General features: G+C 46.9%; 1 protein-coding gene across 2 annotated transcripts in view; it reads left to right on the plus strand.

The window, feature by feature from the left end:
- OPLAH (5-oxoprolinase, ATP-hydrolysing) overlaps positions 1 to 20,626 on the plus strand; it is a 38,200-nt gene that overhangs the window by 6,035 nt on the left and 11,539 nt on the right. The window contains exons 4-21 of one of the 2 annotated variants that reach the window (XM_032957712.2): positions 17 to 131; positions 432 to 555; positions 4,188 to 4,383; positions 5,799 to 5,964; positions 7,288 to 7,426; positions 8,031 to 8,098; positions 8,620 to 8,900; positions 10,021 to 10,133; positions 10,696 to 10,866; positions 11,700 to 11,837; positions 12,536 to 12,674; positions 12,969 to 13,081; positions 14,117 to 14,268; positions 15,101 to 15,261; positions 15,699 to 15,800; positions 15,984 to 16,158; positions 17,227 to 17,513; positions 18,834 to 18,986. In XM_032957712.2, coding sequence (XP_032813603.2) covers positions 17 to 131; positions 432 to 555; positions 4,188 to 4,383; positions 5,799 to 5,964; positions 7,288 to 7,426; positions 8,031 to 8,098; positions 8,620 to 8,900; positions 10,021 to 10,133; positions 10,696 to 10,866; positions 11,700 to 11,837; positions 12,536 to 12,674; positions 12,969 to 13,081; positions 14,117 to 14,268; positions 15,101 to 15,261; positions 15,699 to 15,800; positions 15,984 to 16,158; positions 17,227 to 17,513; positions 18,834 to 18,986 — 2,793 coding nt within the window. The remainder of the gene's footprint in view (positions 1 to 16; positions 132 to 431; positions 556 to 4,187; positions 4,384 to 5,798; positions 5,965 to 7,287; positions 7,427 to 8,030; positions 8,099 to 8,619; positions 8,901 to 10,020; positions 10,134 to 10,695; positions 10,867 to 11,699; positions 11,838 to 12,535; positions 12,675 to 12,968; positions 13,082 to 14,116; positions 14,269 to 15,100; positions 15,262 to 15,698; positions 15,801 to 15,983; positions 16,159 to 17,226; positions 17,514 to 18,833; positions 18,987 to 20,626) is intronic. The other variant, XM_032957713.2, reaches the window with a different exon arrangement.

A 20,626-nucleotide genomic window follows, 5' to 3' on the forward strand; every position in this document is an offset into this window, starting at 1 on the left:
TTGCTTTTCCCAAAAGGAAATCCGAATGCCCGAGGTACTCTATGAAGAAGTAATCGAGGTGGAGGAGAGAGTGGTTCTCCAACAGCAGAAATGTCAGCTCCCAGGAAAGGAAGCACATCCGATTGTTACAGGTACGGTGAGTCCTCGCTTAACGCGTTTTCGCTATAACACGGTTCTTCTATTAGGGAGCGCTATTAACACAACGCGGAAAGCACAAACCGTTATAATGCGGTTACTGGATCGTGACATTGCATGGGACCGTGATGGATGGTAATGACGCGGAGTGGTCTTCATGTTGCATTGGATAGAAATTGCCCTGTGATAAGGACTAGACAGTTACTTAAACTGCTCGCAATTCTTGTGCATTAGTAGGCATTTGCTGCTGAGCCTTCGACAGAAGATGAATTCGTTTCGCATGGTGGGTGGAGCAGGTTCGACCGGCGAGAAACTGGAGGTCTGGAAGGAGGTCGATCTCGCTGACCTGGAGGAGAAGCTTAGCAGAGTGTTGGCCCGGGGCATCAGCAGTCTGGCCGTGGTGCTCATGCACTCGTACACGTACGTGGGGCCTCCGCCGGAACGCCTCTCCGCGTCAACACCTGAGATTTAAAAAAACAACACTGACCCTATATTAGACACATTGATTCGTCAATTCTCAAACTCATGTTATGTGCATCGAATCATGCGTTTCGAGAATTATCTGCACAAAACCGTACAATCGATGTGCAAACAATTTACTTGCATTACAAACAAGATAGGGAAAATAATGCAACAGAAAGAAACATTTTTGAGAATCGTGACCTCGAATGTCAAATATCTTCTATTCAGTGTTTGAGTGAATCATATGCCCAGAATGGAACTGTGCGACACTAATACCCGACACTAGATGGAGCCGCTGTCACCATTACTGTACCGCTTTATCAACTTATGCAAGCGTAGTGAATTGGTAGTCAGTTATGGCAGCCATATTAAATCTGATTTACAAATTTTGGTTATGATTTTGTTTCAGGTCCCACTACAGTCAGAAATGTTTTCAATTGAAGAGATTCCTTCCGGCTTCTTGTATAATTTATAATTTGAAGTCCATCATAGATGTTCAATGACAGTACTCGCATACCTGCCAACCCCTTATCAGTGCCTACCTTATTACAGACCAATTCAGACCTTATTGGTCACCCCGTGCCCTTATAAATATCAACGTTCATCCTACAAAGTCTCATCGCAAGGGAGAAACACAAACAAATAGACAAAAAAAATGTTTGCCCGCATTGAAACGGCTGTACGCCATTTGAACCTGAAAACAAAATTTCCCAGTATAAGAATATGGGTAAACCGTATGGGTTGACAGGTATGTACTCATACCAATACATATGCCTATTACAATGTACAGCCATACACCCAAACGGAATGCCGAGAGAAAAGTGAGTCTGCATTGGTATTTTGGATTAGCGTTAAGTACTTTTTGTATATAAAAAAGCTACAGGAATGTGCAGTAGAACAGTTTTATTATAGATTAAGAGTAATTGCTGAAATTGGTAACCTTTGATATCCACACAACCTAACACATAGACACATTCTTGGTTTTTTCGGTAAAGTCACGTAGAAGGGAAACAAAACAATAAAAAATATATAAAGCAATAAAATTATCACGACGTTTCGATTGCAACACACGCAATCATCATCAGGTGTAAAAACCACAGCAAGAAATTTTGAAAAAAGTGGCGTTTTTTTAACATTAGCACCACAGAGAGCGATTTGGTAGTTTTTCAGATGGACGAGTCCATCTATGTTCGGAAAAGAGGAGGGGGGAGATGAAAATAATTGATGCGGTCTGAAAGCCACCGTAAGCGTGAACAATCAATTAAGACCCGAAATGGTTTATCAAATCTTTCCAATGATTGCTAAGCCAGAATCCATCTTCTCGGTTGAAATTGTCTATGTGTTTGTATATGTGGATAGCCTCATGAACGAATCTCTCATGGTAGCCAGATGGCTTGCAGAGAACCTCTGTCTTGGAGAAGTCAATGTCATGTGAGCCTACTGAATTATAACAGTGGTCTGCCACGGCCGAGGTGTTGGTCTTACCGTGTTTTAGGTCTGCTTTGTGTTCACGGATGCGGTCCGAGACATGTCGTTTGGTTTCTCCAATGTAACTACTACCACAGAGGCAACTTAGTTTGTAGACGCCAGGGTACTGTATGTCCGGAATCACATCTTTTACACACGGAAGCAGATCACGGATTTTATGTAATGTGTTGAATCGGACCTGGATCTTGTGTTTATTCAAAATTTTGGAGATCTTTTTTGTGATCCCCGCAATGTAGGGTGAAGTGATGGTTTTGAATGGCTCCTGAAGAGGGTCCTTCTTCATGGTTGGAGTGATAGCTTTGCGGATTGGTTACTCCGACTACACAATCCGCAAAGCTATCACTCCAACCATGAAGAAGGACCCTCTTGCGGAGCCATTCAATACCATCACTTTACCCTACATTGCGGGGATCACAAAAAAGATCTCCAAAATCTTGAATAAACACAAGATCCAGGTCCGATTCAACACATTACATAAAATTTCGTGATCTGCTTCCGTCTGTAAAATATGTGATTCCGGACATACAGTACCCTGGCGTCTACAAACTAAGTTGCCTCTGTGGTAGTAGTTACATTGGAGAAACCAAACGTCATGTCTCGGACCGCATTCGTGAACACAAAGCAGACCTAAAACACGGTAGGACCAACACCTCGGCCGTGGCAGATCACTGTTATAATTCAGTAGGCTCACATGACATTGACTTCTCCAAGACAGAGGTTCTCTGCAAGCCATCTGGCTACCATGAGAGATTCGTTCATGAGGCTATCCACATATACAAACACATAGACAATTTCAACCGAGAAGATGGATTCTGGCTTAGCAATCATTGGAAGGATTTGATAAACCATTTCGGGTCTTAATTGATTGTTCACGCTTACGGTGGCTTTCAGACCGCATCCATTATTTTCGTCTACCCCCTCCTCTTTTCCGAACATAGATTAACTCGTCCATCTGAATAACTGCCAAATCGCTTTCCGTGGTGCTAACGTTAAAAAAAACGCCACTTTTTTCAAATTTTCTTGCTGTGGTTTTCACACCTGATGATGATTGCTTGTGTTGCAGTCGAAACGTCGTGAGAATTTTATTGTTTTATATTTTTGTTTATTGTTTTATTGTTTCCCTTCTACGTGACTTTACCGAAAGAATCAATAATATGAATCCCTGCAGTCACAAAAGCTTTAAATCAAAACATAGACACATGTTCTGAGCAGACCTGGGGCCAAATATAATTACAATTACGGCAGCATCGTTAGATGACATTCCACTTGTAATTACATTGTTATTGGATTTCATTACACAAGATACATTTATAATTGTAATTGACCCCAGGTCGGGTTCTGAGATACAAGAATCAATTCCCCTGTCTGCGTGTCCCTTATCACGTGGGTGACTTCCATCGTCAGGTCATCCAGGGTGTGTGAGAGTTGTTTGCATTCAAAGTAGCACAGCTACTGTAAGATGTGTATTGTCCAGTGCCTATATGCAGCCAGTTCTGTCTATAAGCGACCTGGAATATGTTTTCATACTTGGCACACCACATCCAATAACAATTCTTAAAATAACTGTGGCTGTGAGTCAAGTACCTAATCCAGTCTGCCAATGACCCAGACAATATTTGGTGACAAATGTGAACCCCTGGCACTGCCTCGAGCCAAACAAGGCAGAATGTCAGATCTCCGATGTTAAGCAGGGTTGAGCTTGCATTAGTGTTTGGATGGCTGACTCCGTAGGCTTTACTATGTGGTAATCAGCAGAGCGCAGTGCAGCCAAATCCATTGTACTAAACTTCTTACTCCCACGTCTATGCTTCCTGCCTTCACCAACATGACCAACACGCTCCGATAACCCCCGCGTCCAGCATGGAGTGGAGAGGCTCTTATCCACCAGGGTAAATAAATGCCTAGGTTTAGTTGGGTTGTGCTGTATAGTTCTCCGATGCGTTTTCAGGTTGTACCGCATGATGGTCGCCATAATCTTCCGACGCATCGCACGCTGTACAACCCACCAAATAACACACACCGGAGAGCCGTACACGTACGAGTTTGGTACCAGTGTGCGAGCCAGTGCCAAAGCAAACGCAGAGCCTCATGGTGGCGTCCAGGTGGGCGGGACACGAGCGGAGCGTGGGCGAGCTGGCACGCCGCATGGGGTTCCGGCACGTGTCCCTGTCGTCGGACATCATGCCCATGGTGCGGGTGGTGCCGCGCGGCTACACGGCTTGCGCGGACGCCTACCTAACTCCGTGCATTCAGAAGTACCTGTGCGGCTTCACCGCCGGATTTCGCAACGAGCTGCAGGTGAGCGCCTGTTGCACGGGTGACGGCGTTCCTGTCAGGTGGCGGGTGTCTGGGTGGCCCGTTACGTTAATCTGCTGGCATCCACATTTCATCTACTGGACATCTGTTGAAAAAAGAGCCGTTACGGATCATCGGATTCCTTCAGAATAAATAAATATTCCGAGTCTGATCAGCAGCTATGAGATGTCCATTGTTGGAGGAAAGCTTCACCCGAGCCGTCGCCATCTCTCATGGTACACGTGGTACACGAGAGATGGCGACAATGCAGCCGCCTCCTGCACATCGCTCCACCTCTCATGTTGCACGTACTCCCAGCCTTGTTGCCTTCTTTGGCTGCCACCAAACTTATACAAGTACAGCACAAATTGATGCGTCGATGCATCGTTACATACCTAACATCATCGTTGCAGGCCTAACATTATTACATACCTAACATCGTTGCAGGCCTAACATTACATACCTAACATCATCGTTGCAGGCCTAACATTATTACATACCAAGCATCAGCGTTGCATGCCTATCATCATCACAATGTAATTCCAATTATATTGTGATGGTAGTTCATTACGAATGGCACAATTATTATTTGTTTTGCATTGCGTGGTTGCGACTACCGGTCGTTATCCCGTCCAGCGAAGTGTTTCCTGCCCAGGCCCACTTAGGTTTATTAACAATCACGATGTTCTCGAACTTGCATTTATTCCCCAATTCGTGTGTTCCTCATTTTTCTTTCTCAGTGTCCCTTGTCCACACTTACATCCATGTAATTTAGGTCCTGCTTTAATTTTCTAATGTCTCAAGAATAAATAATGCATTTGGAGGTAGTCTTTTTTGGCAATGGTGCTCTTCGTACATTGTGTCTTTCTTCTTATTAAGAAATATTCCTTGGCTTACTTGGCTACTATTAACTTAAGCGCTTTTGAACTATGCTTAATATCAAGAGCTATGATCCATCTTCATGTAATTTAAGTTCTGTTTTTAAATCTTGCGCTGCAGTGATGCGATGACTCTGCTCTCTCTCATGGTCGCCGTTCCCGCATGGCTATGGAGTTGGCGGCGCGCACCTCCCCCTTTGTCGCCAAAGCCACTTTCTTGTCCCTGTTTATGTTAATGCTTCCATCTCATCTTCGGTCTTCCTCGAATCTCTCTCTGAATGACTTTGTTTATGATGTTTCCCCTCCTCACTCTGCATCACAGGGAAAAAAACCATCACCGTCTTGCTTCCCTCGCTTTGTCGACAATACTTCGTACCAACCAAATTGTTTACCGACGTCCTTGTCAGTCACACTTTCTATCCGTCCCCTCTTCTCCACCCTCTGTACGCATCCCCCCCCCCTCCCACATCCGTGGTCTTCCGTCCGTCGCCAAAATAAATTTACCCAATGGCCGGCCGTCACCGCCAATGCTCTCTGCAGGACGTGCGGGTGCTGTTCATGCAGTCGGATGGCGGGCTCACCCCGATGGGGAGATTTAACGGGTCGCGCGCCATCCTGTCCGGCCCAGCGGGCGGCGTGGTGGGCTACGCCGTCACCACCAGCACGGCGGACAAGTGCCAGCCCGTCATCGGCTTTGACATGGGCGGTACGACCCGTGGCCCCCGGGATGGGGGGGGAGGGGATGCTCATCCACGAGCCCTCGGGCAGCATCAGGCCGAGTTGAGGGCCGTGCTCGGAATTTCCGCGAACGGATAGAATTGCAAATACGGCGGCGTGTCGGATGCGATTTAAGAAAGAAAAAAGATCTCGCGTTTTGAGACGTTGCAAAAAGTAAACGGCTAACTTTATTTCGCGTGAATTTGGCTGAGTACTGCCAAGTGCCCAGGGGCGGAGCCACAGTGGGGGCTGGGGGGGGGGGCTCAGCCCCCGCTGAAATTCTGGGAGAGTCGGTAATCGGGATAACCGGATATCCGGCTGCTGCAAAATGCTGCAGGCTGCCACCTTGTGCTGCCCTGCAGGCTGCTTGAGCGGCAGCCTTTCGAACTTATTAACCACATCAGCGGCTCCGACCTATTAATAAACTCCGCGTTCACATCCAATAAAATTTGTTTTATACATTTGTGGCGCCCATTGGAAAACATACACTGGATATCTCAGAACATTGAAGTCAGCCCTCCCCAAAGTCAAAATCCTTGCTCCGCCCCTGCAAGTGGCCCAAGTATATGGAATACACTTGGCTGTGAATAACTTGGCGTTTTCAGAGTATAGTTGTTAGACTTGTAATAATGAATCTCCTGGTGCCTTGGAATAAGGTGCTATCTAAGATAAGATTTGATCAATTGTCATGCGTTAGGTTGCTAATTTGATTCAATAATCATATTTGGTTTCATTATTTCTGTATCATTTGTATTTCTAGGTGTTCTGTTCTGAGTTTACAGTTTTGCTTCATTGCCATAAATGTAACAGGAGATATATGCATATACAGTACTTTACATAAATAATAAATATATCATTCTCGTAAGGAATTATTTAATGCATGTGTCGTGAGCTTAGGAATAGATTTTAGTTGATGAATCGATGCGTCATTACATGCCTAGCCACATCGTTGCATGCCTACTATCGTCGTTGGATGCCTAGCATCACTGTTGCATGCCTCACAACGTCGTTGCATAGCTAGCCACATCGTTGCATGCCTACTATCGTCGTTGCATGCCTAGCATCACTGTTGCATGCCTCACAACGTCGTTGCATAGCTAGCCACGTCGTTGCATGCCTAGCATCGCCGTTGCATGCCTAGCATCGTCGTTGCATGCCTCACAACGTCGTTGCATAGCTAGCCACATCGTTGCATGTCTAGCATCGCCGTTGCATGTCTAGCATCGTCGTTGCATGTCTAGCATCGTCGTTGCATAGCTAGCCACATCGTTGCGTGTCTAGCATCGCCGTTGCATGTCTAGTATTTGCGCAGGTACATCGACGGACGTGAGTCGATTTGCCGGCTCGTACGAGCACGTTTTTGAGACGACCACGGCAGGGGTGACGATCCAGGCACCGCAGCTCGACATCAACACAGTGGCAGCGGGTGGCGGCTCCATTCTGTTCTTCAGGTGTGATATAATAACTGCTTTTAGTGTCGACTTTGGTGTCTTTCCCCCCCCCCCCACCTCCGATTAGCGCTGTTGGGCTATGGACGGTGCGAAAGAAGTTCAAACTACATCTGTTTTGGCAGCGTAACTTTACTTGCTTAACTTGAATTGTCGGGCGGCATAAGGTAAACCTTTCCCCGTCGATCATGACCAAGTGAAAGATGACGCAGTTTGTCGTTTACATTTTTAATTGACCTGAAAACAGACAGAAGAAATAAAAAAAAACGTAGTGAGGCTTTTGCTGTGGCATGGTTATTGAGTGCGGGTGGCGAAATTACACTGGGGCTCATGGGCCAGAGGGGCCAAGGAGGTGAGCCACGAAGAGAGAAGGGATATTGAACAGGGGGGCCTCAATATAATTCCTTGCACCAGGGCCCATGCCACCCATGCTACTACACCACTGGGATTGAAGGTGATAGAAATGTGGAAAGGATATATTGCTTGATGTGTTCATATTCTTTTGGCAACGCAAATCATGGTTCCGTCAATGGAGCTCGTAAATATGAACCCTGCAGCTTGCTCACGGACATTGTGCACATGCCATGTGTGACAAATGCTCCTCCAGGGCTGGCATGTTCGTGGTTGGTCCGGAGTCTGCTGGCGCTCACCCTGGCCCAACTTGCTACAAAAAAGGTGAGAGAGCATTGTCCGATGTAGGAACAAAAGCAATTAGAATCAGAATCTTTATTTAGACTGGAGGAATCCGATGAGCTATGAAGTTCTTTTTTCACAGATGCACGGTATGGGGCGGGTCAGCAAAGCTACGACGAGAAACGATCCAACAAAAATACATATTACAAAGTGTCCCATTGGGAAAGGTGTAACACAATGTCGCTGACAATTACCTGCAGTAAATTTCTGAAAAGCAGAATATTGAGGATTTATTTTGGAATGAACTACTTCTTGTAAGGCTATGATCAAATAACCCATAATGCACCGTGTTTAATCAGATTTGAGACGCTGAGCAGAGTTGAGCCTGGATAGTGTTTCGATGGGACACCATCATGCATTAAGAACAGGTGTTATAGGCTGCTGCGGGGCTATGGTGTGGGCAGCAGAGGGCAATGCAGCAAACTACATGTTGGGCTGACTCAACACGGCCCCCAGCATGGCCTGGTCAGACAAGGGGCAACTGTTGTTCCCCTGGAAACCAGGTGGGCCGCTCACCGTGACCGACGCAAACCTGTGCCTGGGTCGGCTGCTCCCGGAGTTCTTCCCCAAAATTTTTGGACCGGATGAGACGGAGCCTCTGGGCAAGAAAGAGACATGGACCGCATTTGCGAAAATGACGGCGGGCGTGAACGACTTCCTGGCTGCACAGGCGTCTGGGAGTTCGCAGGCGCCCCCCGACAACATGAGTGTGGAGGAGGTGGCCATGGGTTTCATTCGAGTGGCAAATGAGGCCATGTGTCGCCCCATCCGGGCACTCACACAGGTACCGTCGGGGATTACATTAAAAAAAGACAATTTGTACTTGAGATTTTTTCACGTTTTTCGCTTGCCATTGATAAGATGGCGCTTGCAACCATTGTTGGGTGCAATGCCCCTGATGTCACCAATGTTTGATGGTTAAATGTGCCGCTATGTGTCGAATCACCCATTAATATTGATTCTAATGCTCACGATACACATGCATCGAATCGCATGTAACAGTCATTTTTGTTTGTACATCTATGTCATGGATTCACATCACCCCTACAAGCGACTACAGACTGTTTCGTCACAAAGTTAAAAATAAATATTTGATTCTTGAAAGGACCCTGAAAACTCATCGCCACATGCAGAAATGTGTTTTATTTTTATTTTATTTTAACAAGTGGTTTCGAGAACCATGTGGCTTCAAGGTTCGCCCCACAGCACTAGGCAGAATTGTACAAAAAACAAACGTGGTTCTCACTCATTCTCTGTTAATGCCCCAAACACCTGGAATTCCATCGCTTCCAAAATGCCCTGGATTGCGCTCGCATCTAAATCACAATAGGATACTAAGCTGTTGAATCTTCATGATAAAATTCACTTGCAATTGCATTTGACATGTATAATCTGTTAACGGATAGTGTCTATTGTAGTGATATGTAAAAAAATTACGTAATTGTATAATGATCAGTCGAAAAATCAACTGTTGAGTGGACTTGAGTTACGGGGAATTTATTATTTTACGTTGATTTATGTTCGTGCAATAGTTCCGATTTCTCATGTGACCGTTATTTTGTTCTGATTTGTTTGCTTCATTGTTTTACTTTATTTTTCTTTTGTCAGTTTGTTGACCCAGGTCACTTGCAAACAAGACTCTATACTGGTCTCTCCAATTCTCACTTGGTTAAACAAAAATGAGTCGACTTGACTTGTTCATGTACACCCACTATTTGCTTCCTTATCAAAACCTTTAAAGCCAGTACACTTTGCTGAAGCGAAAAACGCCTTAAAACCAACCCAAACGAATGTTTACCTCGAGCATCACACCATGCCTTGTGAATGCATTTGAATGTTTGCCTTTGGGTGGCTGGTGCCCAGTGCCGACAATGTTGTCCCGGGGGCCTTTGTTGCTGTGCTAGGCAAAGGGTCACGACACCTCCCAGCACGTGCTGGCATGTTTCGGCGGCGCAGGAGGACAGCACGCCTGTGCCATTGCGCGCGCCCTTGGCATGAGCACAGTCTTCATTCACAAGTCAGTGGCCTGCACCAGCAGAAATAGAGGCGCGACACTTGGGACATTCGGTAGCTCTTACGAACCCGCACCTCCGATTAGCACGGTTGGCTACGTACGATAGCGAAGGAAGTTCAACATGCATGAGGGTTGGGTGGTTCGCAGACATGTTTGAGAAACTCAAACCTGCTGGGCTGTGAGGTGGACAGCAGATGGCAGTACAGCAAGTGGATTGAATTTTGTTTAAAGCTTTGGGTGCTACCTCCTCAAAGCCATGGGTATTCTTCAGATATTCCCATTTCCTCCCAACATTCCAAACATCAATGAAATTGGCCAGATATCCCAATGCAGAGACTTAAGTGCAGCGTCGCTGAACACACAAAGGGCATTATTGTTACTTTCAGTACACTCGGGTTCATGTGATCGTCATGATGTGTAAATTGTCACTGGTAATGTTGCAATGGTTTATATTTGTACATCAACTGCGCTTCACTGACGCTGCGTGTTCACCTGTTAAGCGTGCTCCCCAGTTATTACCGTTGCACACGCGCGCCCGCATCCTTTCGCCCACACCGCTTCAAAGGTATTCTGGCATCCTGTCCGCGTACGGCATGGCGCTGGCGGACGTGGTGCACGAGTGCCAGGAGCCGAGTGCTCTCGTGTACGGACCGCCCGCCTTCCGACGCTTGGAGGAAAGGATCACAGCGCTCGATCAGCGTTGCGTGCAGGAGCTGCGGTCTCAGGGCTTCGCCCGGTAAATTTACTATGAAACTAAACTAAACTTTTTTATTTTGCCAGGTAAGGCCCACTGAGCTGGATGGCTCTTTTTCAGAAGTGACCTGGCCGGAAATGGTAGTTCAACAAAGCAGCTTTTCATCATGTGGAAATGTAAAGCAGCCAAATGCTCTATAAATGCGTGTTTCTAAATGTGGAGGGAACAACCGGAGGACCCGGAGATAAAAATCCACGCGACCACGGGGAGAGAACACGCAAACTCTAAATATACAGGTGTAAGAGTTGGGATCGAACCCACAACCTCCATACCAGGCGAGGTAGTTTATGCATTATGGCCACAGATGTCCAACAATAATTGGAATATCCTGATTGCTAATCTCTTCAGGGGTTTGTAAAAGTGGTACTAATCAATGGGGCTTCAGCATTCAGTGGGAAGATGTCCTGTGGAGATATATTACCACCATATGAACGTGGCATTTCTGCAGTGGGACCTCCAGCAATGAGCACCATTGAATGCTGTAAAGAACACTGCAGGCCTGATGTTTGTTAAATAATGAACCGATAGGACATTACAATCGCTGGTTTTGTAATTAAATTTGTCTACGTAAAAAGACCATGGTGGGAGAGATGGAGTGGGATGAACTAAGCCCAGGGAGTTTCGTAACTCAAAACGTCTGGAGACAAGGATTAGAGCCATGCTGTCGATCCAGAATTCGTCCAGTCTAAGTAAAGATTCTGATTCATTTTGATTCTGAATTGTCATTGCCGGGCTGCTGAGCCTTCTTATCATTGATCGGGAAAATGTTGCATGTGTTTCTATTCACTGCTAACCTGGTATTGCTCCCTCTTCAGGTCCCAGATCCACACGGAGGTGTTCCTGCACATGCGCTACGAGCGGACCGACTGCGCTATCATGTGCTCTGCCTGCGGTTTCCCTGGAAACGAGGCCTCTTGTAGCTACGGAGACTTTCTTGAGGCCTTCACGCAACGGTACACTATCAGACCTTCATTTTCATTGGCAGCCCTCGGTCGTGGGAGATGTAACATTTGTGGAGCATAAACGGAGAATTTCTGTTAAGGTTTTTCGTCGTTGTGCTGTGTAACTCTCCAAAGTGTTATTTGTTGTACCGCGTGTTGTTCGGCATGATGGCCAATGCTTTTGGTTGTGCCAAGGTGGCAAGATGTTAACTACCTCACCTGGTATACAGGAGTTTGTGGGTTCGATCCTGACCCTAATGCCTGAAAATTTGGAGTTTGCACATTCTCCCCGTAGTCGTGTGGAATATTTTCTCCGGGTCCTCCAGTTTTTCCCTCCACATTTATAATCAACATGCGTTCAGAGTATTTGGCCGCAATACATTTCCACATGATTAGCCACTTCATTGGGCTATCATTTATGACCAGGTCACTTCTGAAAAAGAGCTATATAGCTCAGTGGGCCTTACGTGGTAAAAAAACAAATAGTAGTTCATGTTTTCTCCATGTGCTGCTGGGAGCTTCTTCAATTCAATTTGGTTTTCAAAAAAATTCAGCATGTGGAGCGAAATGTCGAGACATCTTGCCCAACAACATGGGGTTTCAACCCGAAATCACATCGGAGAGGTACATCAAGACGGGAATGGGGGGCGAGGTGGGGGGGGGGTGGCATTTGCACCCACGTCTCGAGAGCGGTCTATCACCTGCCGCAGGTACAAGCAGGAGTTTGGCTTCACGATCCCTGGGCGTGCGGTGGTGGTGGACGATGTAAGGGTGCGTGGGGTCGGCAAGAGTGGCATCCACATGGAGCCCGAACTTCCTGCCAGCAAGGAACCGCCGCCTCTCAGGAAGGCAAGTTGCGTCTGCCGCCCGTGACCCCTGTCGCAGGTCCACACAATAATGAATAATCACGTAAAAGCTCATCCTCTGATTATGTGAATTGTTACGATTCACGGTCATGATCGGAGAATCATTTCTTCATCTCATGTTTACTGTCTCGTGTTTTTCATTCTTATCCCGACCTCCATAGCTTTATGGACATGACCGATTAAAGCCCTGTCCGCTGCATTGCGTGTGGTGTTCCACTACGCTCCTGTGTTAACGCCGAGTGATGCTGCGTCCCTCATTGGTGGTCGTGTCGTACAGGTGACGCGTTGCTACTTTGAAGAGGGTTACCTGGACACAGGCGTGTACCTGCTGGAGGAGCTGATGAGCCAGCAATCTATCACAGGCCCCGCCATCATCATCGACAACAACAGGTGCGGGCAGCTAGCATGCCCTCGGGTGCACGTGGAAGCGGCAGTTGTGGTCTCCTCCGTAATCGTGGCATTGCTGGCATGGTGTGATGGTGCGCACACTGGACTTGCATATCCAAGCGGCAGTATAAATGGGTAGGCCACAGCTATCATTGTTTGGAAGTTCGGTGTGGTGTGGTATAGTATGAATAGTTCCAAGCTGTCTGGCCAGCATGGAAGGGTAGGCCAAAATACACAAGAGATTTAGGTTTATCGAGTGGAGGCCCTTCCGCCAGCAGTGGCTTAAGCAAATAATTGCATGTGCGCACCTTGATCTAACTTTGGGGTGTTTTTTTCTATCCCATTTACTATGTTCATATTTACATCATGGGACCTCCTTTGCCAGTACCAAAATATGAAAGTAGGTTTTATCCTTTTTTCTGGCAACAAAACAGGTGTCAAGATGTTAAAACACCAAGCTGAAACCTTTTACAAGGAATCATGTTCATATTTGTCAGAAGAAATGGGGGTATCTGGAGAAGCCCACCCAAAAGAGGGGATAACGCTCATAGGTTCCCACAGATGGTTTTCACAAACCCACTTGCTGTACTGCCGCCACCTAACAATCTTGCGTGCCAGTGGGTTTGCGCGTTTCGCAAATCTCATAGGATCTGCCAAAGGGCCCTTGCTACTAAAGCGCACGTCGCAATTAATTCACGTTCGATTGTAAGATGTTATCTGCCTCGCCTGGTAAGGAGGAGGTAGTGGGTTCGATCCCAACCCTTGACGTCTGTTGAATATTTGGAGTTTGCGTGTTCTCTCCCCGTGGTCGCGTGGATTTTTTCTCGATGGTTCCCTGCACATTTAGAATGAACATGCGTTGAGAGTTACTCGGCTGCTAAACGTTGCCACGTGATGATAAGCCACTTTCGTTGCGCTATCATTTGTGATAGCCAGGTCGCTTCTGAAAAAAAGCTACGCCGCCCAGTGGGCCTTGCCTGATAAGAAAAAAAGTTTTTAGTTTTTGTAAACCCCCGCGCGTTTTTTTCTCGGCCGCAGCACCGTCCTGGTGGAGCCGGGCTGCACAGCGAGCGTGACGGAGCACGGGGACGTCCGTGTGGCCGTGGGCCGCGCCTCGCCCTGCACGGTGGGGCCGCGCCTCGACGCTGTCCAGCTCTCCATCTTCTCGCACCGTTTCATGAGCATCGCCGGTGGGGTCACGCAGGGGTCACGAGCGGGGTCATGCGGGGTCACGTGCGGTCGTGCAGGGGTCATATGGGGTCTTGCGGGGGACACATTCGGTCACATGGGATCATTTGGGGTCGTGCGGGGTCAAGCGAGATGGTGCAGAGTCACGTCTGGGCATTTTTTGAGCCACATGGCATGCGAAGGCACGGCACGTTTGAACATCCAGAGAAAATTACAGTTTTTGGTAGCTGAGTAACGCGCTGTATGATAAAATACCTTTTCTTAAAAAATATCTTTAAATTACGAATAAAACGTGTTTAAAATATGCAAAGCATTTGGGTAAGAGTCGTACTACAAAACAGGATGATGATGTGAGTGTATGTGTGCATTGAATTGTGCAGATAAAAGAATCGTACAGTACTGTGTTTACATGACTCCTGTTCGATCTGCTACAGGCCACTACATTCACCGTATTGTAACAAAAAATGTATTTAATTGAATTGCTACGCTGAATCGCGAAAATCTGTTGAATTGAGAGGGGGAACGTGAATCATTAAACCCCTGTTACTCCACTTCCATGTTTCCTGCCCCACGCGCCTCTTGGGCTGTGTGCTCCATCTTTGGACAGCCCTGGTCAGCTTAGTTGTACAGTGGGAGAGTGGAAAAGTGGTATAAAAATCTCACAAGGCACATTGTCGTCGCCGGCTCACTGCCTGGCTGTCTTTCCCGCTTGCTTGCGGTTCTCCCCACCCCGGCCTCCTCGAGTCGTTCTCTCTCGTCAGCGTTGAACTAATGCATTGTGGCGTGTTGCAAGCTGAAATTATTATAACACGAGAATTTACATTCCCACCACAGAGCAGATGGGACGCATTCTGCAGCGCACGGCCATCTCCACCAACATCAAGGAGCGCCTGGACTTCTCGTGCGCCCTCTTCGGACCCGAGGGGGGGCTCGTCTCGAACGCCCCCCACATCCCCGTGCACCTGGGTGCCATGCAGGAGACGGTGCAGTACCAGGTACGGCCGGCCTCGCCACATCCCGACTTAATCCGCCGATGTAGAAATGGGCAGCAGAGCTTGAGGGAGCGGTTGTGCTCTCGTTGTGTGAGCAGGGATGCTGCGGACACCAGACGGAAAAAAGGAAAAAAAATACCGGCTCGTATACAGACATTAAAGGTTGCTAATGTAAATAACCTGCGATAAGTATGTTGCACGTCGAATTATTCTGAAATGTAAAAAAATAAATTAGCGACTCGTATATAGACACTAAAGTGAGTTGCCCTTTGGCCTGCTGATTGAAAAAAGGATCACTGCAGGGGCATCAGCAGGGTGTCCCTACAGTGATCATGATGATATTTATACAGATATGTCTGCAAAGATGCCATAACCTGTAGTGGTATTGTCCTGTATGTTCCCTATGCTGGTGTGTTCTCGTGGCTTGCCCTGCACTTCAGATCAGAAACCTGGGAGATGATATCAAAGAAGGCGACGTGATCTTGAGCAACCACCCGTGTGCTGGAGGGAGCCACCTGCCTGATCTCACCGTCATAACCCCAGTAAGTGCTGGCCCTGCTTGGCCCAGGGGCCAGATTCAGATGCCTTTTGAGGTCCATTGTATTACGGTTTGGTTATGGCTCAGCACAATATCTAGCGGAAAAGCACCCATGCCAGCAGGGTCCTGCACTGGCTCGGCTCAGATGTGCCAGTGGACAAGGGGTGTTTGTGTCGTGCGGTGACAGGTGTTCCGGGCAGGCGTGGATCGGCCTGTGTTTTTCGTGGCAAGCCGCGGGCACCACGCAGACATCGGGGGCATCACACCGGGCTCAATGCCACCAAATTCCACCACGCTGCAGCAGGAGGGGGCTGTGTTCATCTCCTTCAAGCTCGTGAAGGATGGCATCTTCCAGGAGGAAGGTGTGGAGCAGGCGGTGCCTGTGATTCTTCTATCGGTGCAGCCACCAACAGACTGATGGACAGACACACTCCTTGTTTGCACAACTACTGATGCCGGGCACTGCTGGCCCAAGAACTGTCCAGTACTGGATCAGGAATGGCCACATGTTCTGAGGTCGTGTCTCCATGCCTGATTAGCCATGAGGCTCCGTGGGCTTGGACTGTCCCACTCTGTTCCATATGAGTGATTTCACAACTGGTTTCTGGATCAGCCAGGCTCTAAGGTTTGATTATGGAACTCCATTGGATTGGTTTGGCCAATTCGTGATGCCATGAGAACACTGGCTGACTGGCCCAGTCGATTACAAGAGTGCATTTGACTGCATCTGTATGTGTGGGTGACCCAGTAGATAGCAGTGGGGAGCAGTGGCACTGTGGTAAACATACTTCTACAAACCCGGTGACTTTAAATTCGATATCCAGTCACAGCCAACATCAGTGGCAAGTAGTAACTTGTTCTGGCACCTCCCCTAGGCTGACTGTCATATATGAGTACCCAGTGCAATCTGTAAACATCAGCTCTGAGAAGACAATGGGCCCCAAGTGCCTATCAAAGCCAGCAACGTTCCCAGTTGCTGGCTTTAATTGGCACATGGGGCTGTAATATCACATTCGTCACTTGTTGCAGAGGTTCGTGATCCATCCCCTGCAGGCCACTCTGGTTAATACTGTAGATGTATTAACTTAAAGGTCCTGTGAAGTCATTTAAAAACAATAGGCCATTGTCTCTACACCTGTTGAGAGCCATGGAAAAAAAAATATTTACCTGCAAGCTAGTCAACTGCAACATCACCCCATCCTGTACAGTGACCGCAGACTGCGTGAAACTTAGCGCCTCCGCGATCGCCTTGTGCAATAAACAACGGCGCAAATACCAAAACGTGCAGAATGATTCTGGTTACTCCATACTCACAAACAGCACTTGCCCCCCCCCCCCCCCCCCCCCGCTTGACGATTTTGGCAAAAGTTGTACAAGAGACGTCTCGAGCCGAGTGATTGCCCACGCGCCCTCCTCTCTTAACACTCAAGCGGTGACCGAAGCGCTCGTGGCTCCCAGCCTCGTGCCCGGCAGCAGCGGCACGCGCAACCTGCAGGACAACCTGTCGGACCTGCGCGCCCAGGTGGCCGCCAACACCCGCGGCATTGCGCTCGTCGGACAGCTCATGGACGCGTACGGCCTGGCCACCGTGCAGGCCTACATGCAGCACATACAGGCAAGACCGGCTGAACGGCGACCTGCGCCCCAGCCGCGGGCGATATTTGCAACCAGTCCCAGGGCACTCCGTTCACCAACCGGCAGCGACCAGCACGGTCAGGTAGAGGCATGCACATAAACCCCCGCAAGGGTCATGGAGAGGCCTTCATCCAGCGGTGGCTTAATAAAGGGATGTACGCTGCATTATAGACCTTACCAAAAGATATTTTGTTTTTCACTTTGGTGTTCAAAATTTGGACCTTTTTGGATTTAGTTTACTTGGTCCATACTATGTGAATGTAGGTAAGTATCCATAGCTTTCCTATGGTCTGTCAAGATAGGCCTTTGTTAACTATAAATGTATCAATAAGTCATTTTTAACCAGGTGATATGCAAATGAGACAGGAGACCCTCATAAAAAGCAATACAGAGTACCAACAAATCAATACAACGGTAAAAACATCAGGAACCATTTACACATAAGTTCATAATTGAATTCGACAGTTAAATGTACAAACCTGGTGAGGTGGTCTGGTGGCTTATGATCCAGAGCACTGCGCTGGCAACCACTAATTAATCATTAAACTGAGGTCTTGCGGGTTAATAGCCTCATGGGCATTATGTAATGACTGCGCACAGGCATCACGTGAAATGTGTTTTTCATTTCATTTGGTAAAAGTTCCAGGACGGCTTCAAAAATCACTCGGCACTAATGTAAGCCTTGGCCGAGAATCAAACCCATACCACTCCACCCAGTGCTATTGTACCACGCGTATTATTATTTTGTCGGCTCCTGCTCTGCAAGCATGCCAAGCATTTGCTGCTTGTTGCAGATGCACACGGCTCTAATCCAACAGCCGCCCCGGTTATTACTGTGGTGTTCATTAAACGTAAAAAAACAATGAACGCTGTTTGCTTCGCAGTGAATGTTAAATTACACCGTGGCGTCATTGGCAACAGTAGACCAATGTTTGCCGTTGTCATGATCCAAATTTGTAAGTTAACCACAAATTACCCAATTTTAATATATATAGCAAACATCGCCCCCTCCATTACAAAAACTTGGCAAGGGTCTTCTGAAAAAGATTAATGAGACTCAGCGAGGCTTTCCTGGGTAAACAAGCATAATAATAATTCAGATGGTAAGTCCTCCCTTAGCGTGTGTTTCATAACGCGGAACATGCCCGCTACAACGTGGTTATCTGAGCGGTCGACAACAAAAACTACTTTCTAGAGCTGTATGGCTGAGCAGTGTGATACAGTACGCGGAACGATACAGTATGTTTATCATGTATGTGCATGTGGCTGGCCCATTTAGTCGACAGTTGGGAGTGCTGGCGCAGTGGTTCACATTCTATGCTACAAACCAAGCAACTTGAGTTAAATTTCCGACCCCAGCTTATGTCTCCTTTGTTTTTACTCTTAATCATTTGCCCTACAGAATAATGCAGAGGTGGCAGTCAGGCAAATGCTCAAGGAGTTTGCGCTCGGTCTCTTGGCTCCCGGCAATGAGGGGCCCCTTCGGGTGGAAGCCGAGGACCATATGGATGATGGAACGCCTATCCGTCTGTCGGTGGAGATCAACCCTGCCGATGTGAGTGCTGCGCCGCTCTGCGTAGACATTTATTTGTTGTTCGCCTGCCTGTGAAGGCCGTGATACGCGAGGGCAATCGTCACCGGCGACCAATTACCGTTTGGCCCCATAGAGAGATCTCTGTGCCATAATGATGCATCAGAGTAAACAGGGTTTGTAGCCAGTGATTTTTACCCTTCATGTAACATGGCCTTAAAGCATTCAGCTCTGGCAATGCAGATGTTAGTGATCCTCACTAATGAAGGTGTGGCCTGCTTGTGATATATATGTATATTTGCTTACACAAATCTGGGAATCTCCACAATGCCAGTACATCACACCGCCATACAAGAGTTGAAGGTGTCTTCAACCATGTATGTGTGAGTGCTACCATACAATGCAGAGGTGAAATACGTTACGATGAACAGAAAAGTGCGTGCAGCATGGACTCGACTGAAACAAGTCATGCACGATTTAAAGCTTTCGTGACTGCAGGGATTCATATTCTTGGTTCTTTCGGTAAAGTCACTTAGAAGGGAAACAATAAAAGAATAATATAAAACAATAAAATTATCACGACGTTTCGACTGCAACACAAGCAATCATCATCAGGTGTGAAAACCACAGCAAGAAAATTTGATGATGATTGCTTGTGTTGCAGTCGAAACGTCGTGATAATTTTATTGTTTTATATTTGTCTTTTATTGTTTCCCTTCTACGTGACTTTACCGAGAGAACCAAGAATATAAGTCATGCACGCTTGTGGAAATTTAAAATGGAAATGAGGCGTGCCCTGCCAAATTTGGGACGAAAACCCATTGTATAGGAAGTAAGGTTTTTTTTCGTGAATATGAATGTTAAGTGCGTGGCTTGAGTGAATTATTAAATTTGTGGTGCAAATGTCTGTTTCTTCCATTTGCGAATAATCGCACCAACTGTTGTCACCTTCTCACCAAGCTGCTTGGCAATGGTCTTGTAGCCCATTCAAGCCTTGTGTAGGTCTACAATCTTGTCCCTGACATCCTTGGAGAGCTCTTTGGTCTTGGCCGTGGTGGAGAGTTTGGAATCTGATTGATTGATTGCTTCTGTGGGCAGGTGTCTTTTATACAGGTAACAAGCTGAGACTAGGAGCACTCCCTTTAAGAGTGTGCTCCTAATCTCAGCTCGTTACCTGTATAGAAGACACCTGGGAGCCAGAAATCTTTCTGATTGAGAGGGGGTCAAATACTTATTTCCCTCATTAAAATGCAAATCAATTTATAACATTTTTGACATGCGTTTTTCTGGATTTTGTTGTTGTTATTCTGTCTCTCACTGTTCAAATAAACCTACCATTAAAATTATAGACTGATAATTTTTTTGTCAGTGGGCAAACGTACAAAATCAGCAGGGGATCAAATTCTTTTTTCCCTCACTGTAGGTGGTGATACAACGAAACTATCCAAAGTGTGTGTTCGTGTGTTTTAATCAAGCCAGTGTGATTCATTTAACATTATCATCTCTTATGTGGATTATAAAAAAAATATCTTAAGACATCCCCCCGCCAGCATATCAACAATTTATTTAATTATTAGTGTTGCATTTCACAATCTTTGTATTTCGCTTAGTACCCAAAGCCTTTGTTATTTACGTCATTTCTTTGGAATGCTTCAAGAAGAAAC

Source organism: Petromyzon marinus, chromosome 20, assembly GCF_048934315.1.
Source record: "Petromyzon marinus isolate PM22_M1 ecotype Great Lakes invasive population chromosome 20, UKy_Petmar_22M1.pri1.0, whole genome shotgun sequence".
NCBI classification, from domain to species: domain Eukaryota; kingdom Metazoa; phylum Chordata; class Hyperoartia; order Petromyzontiformes; family Petromyzontidae; genus Petromyzon; species Petromyzon marinus.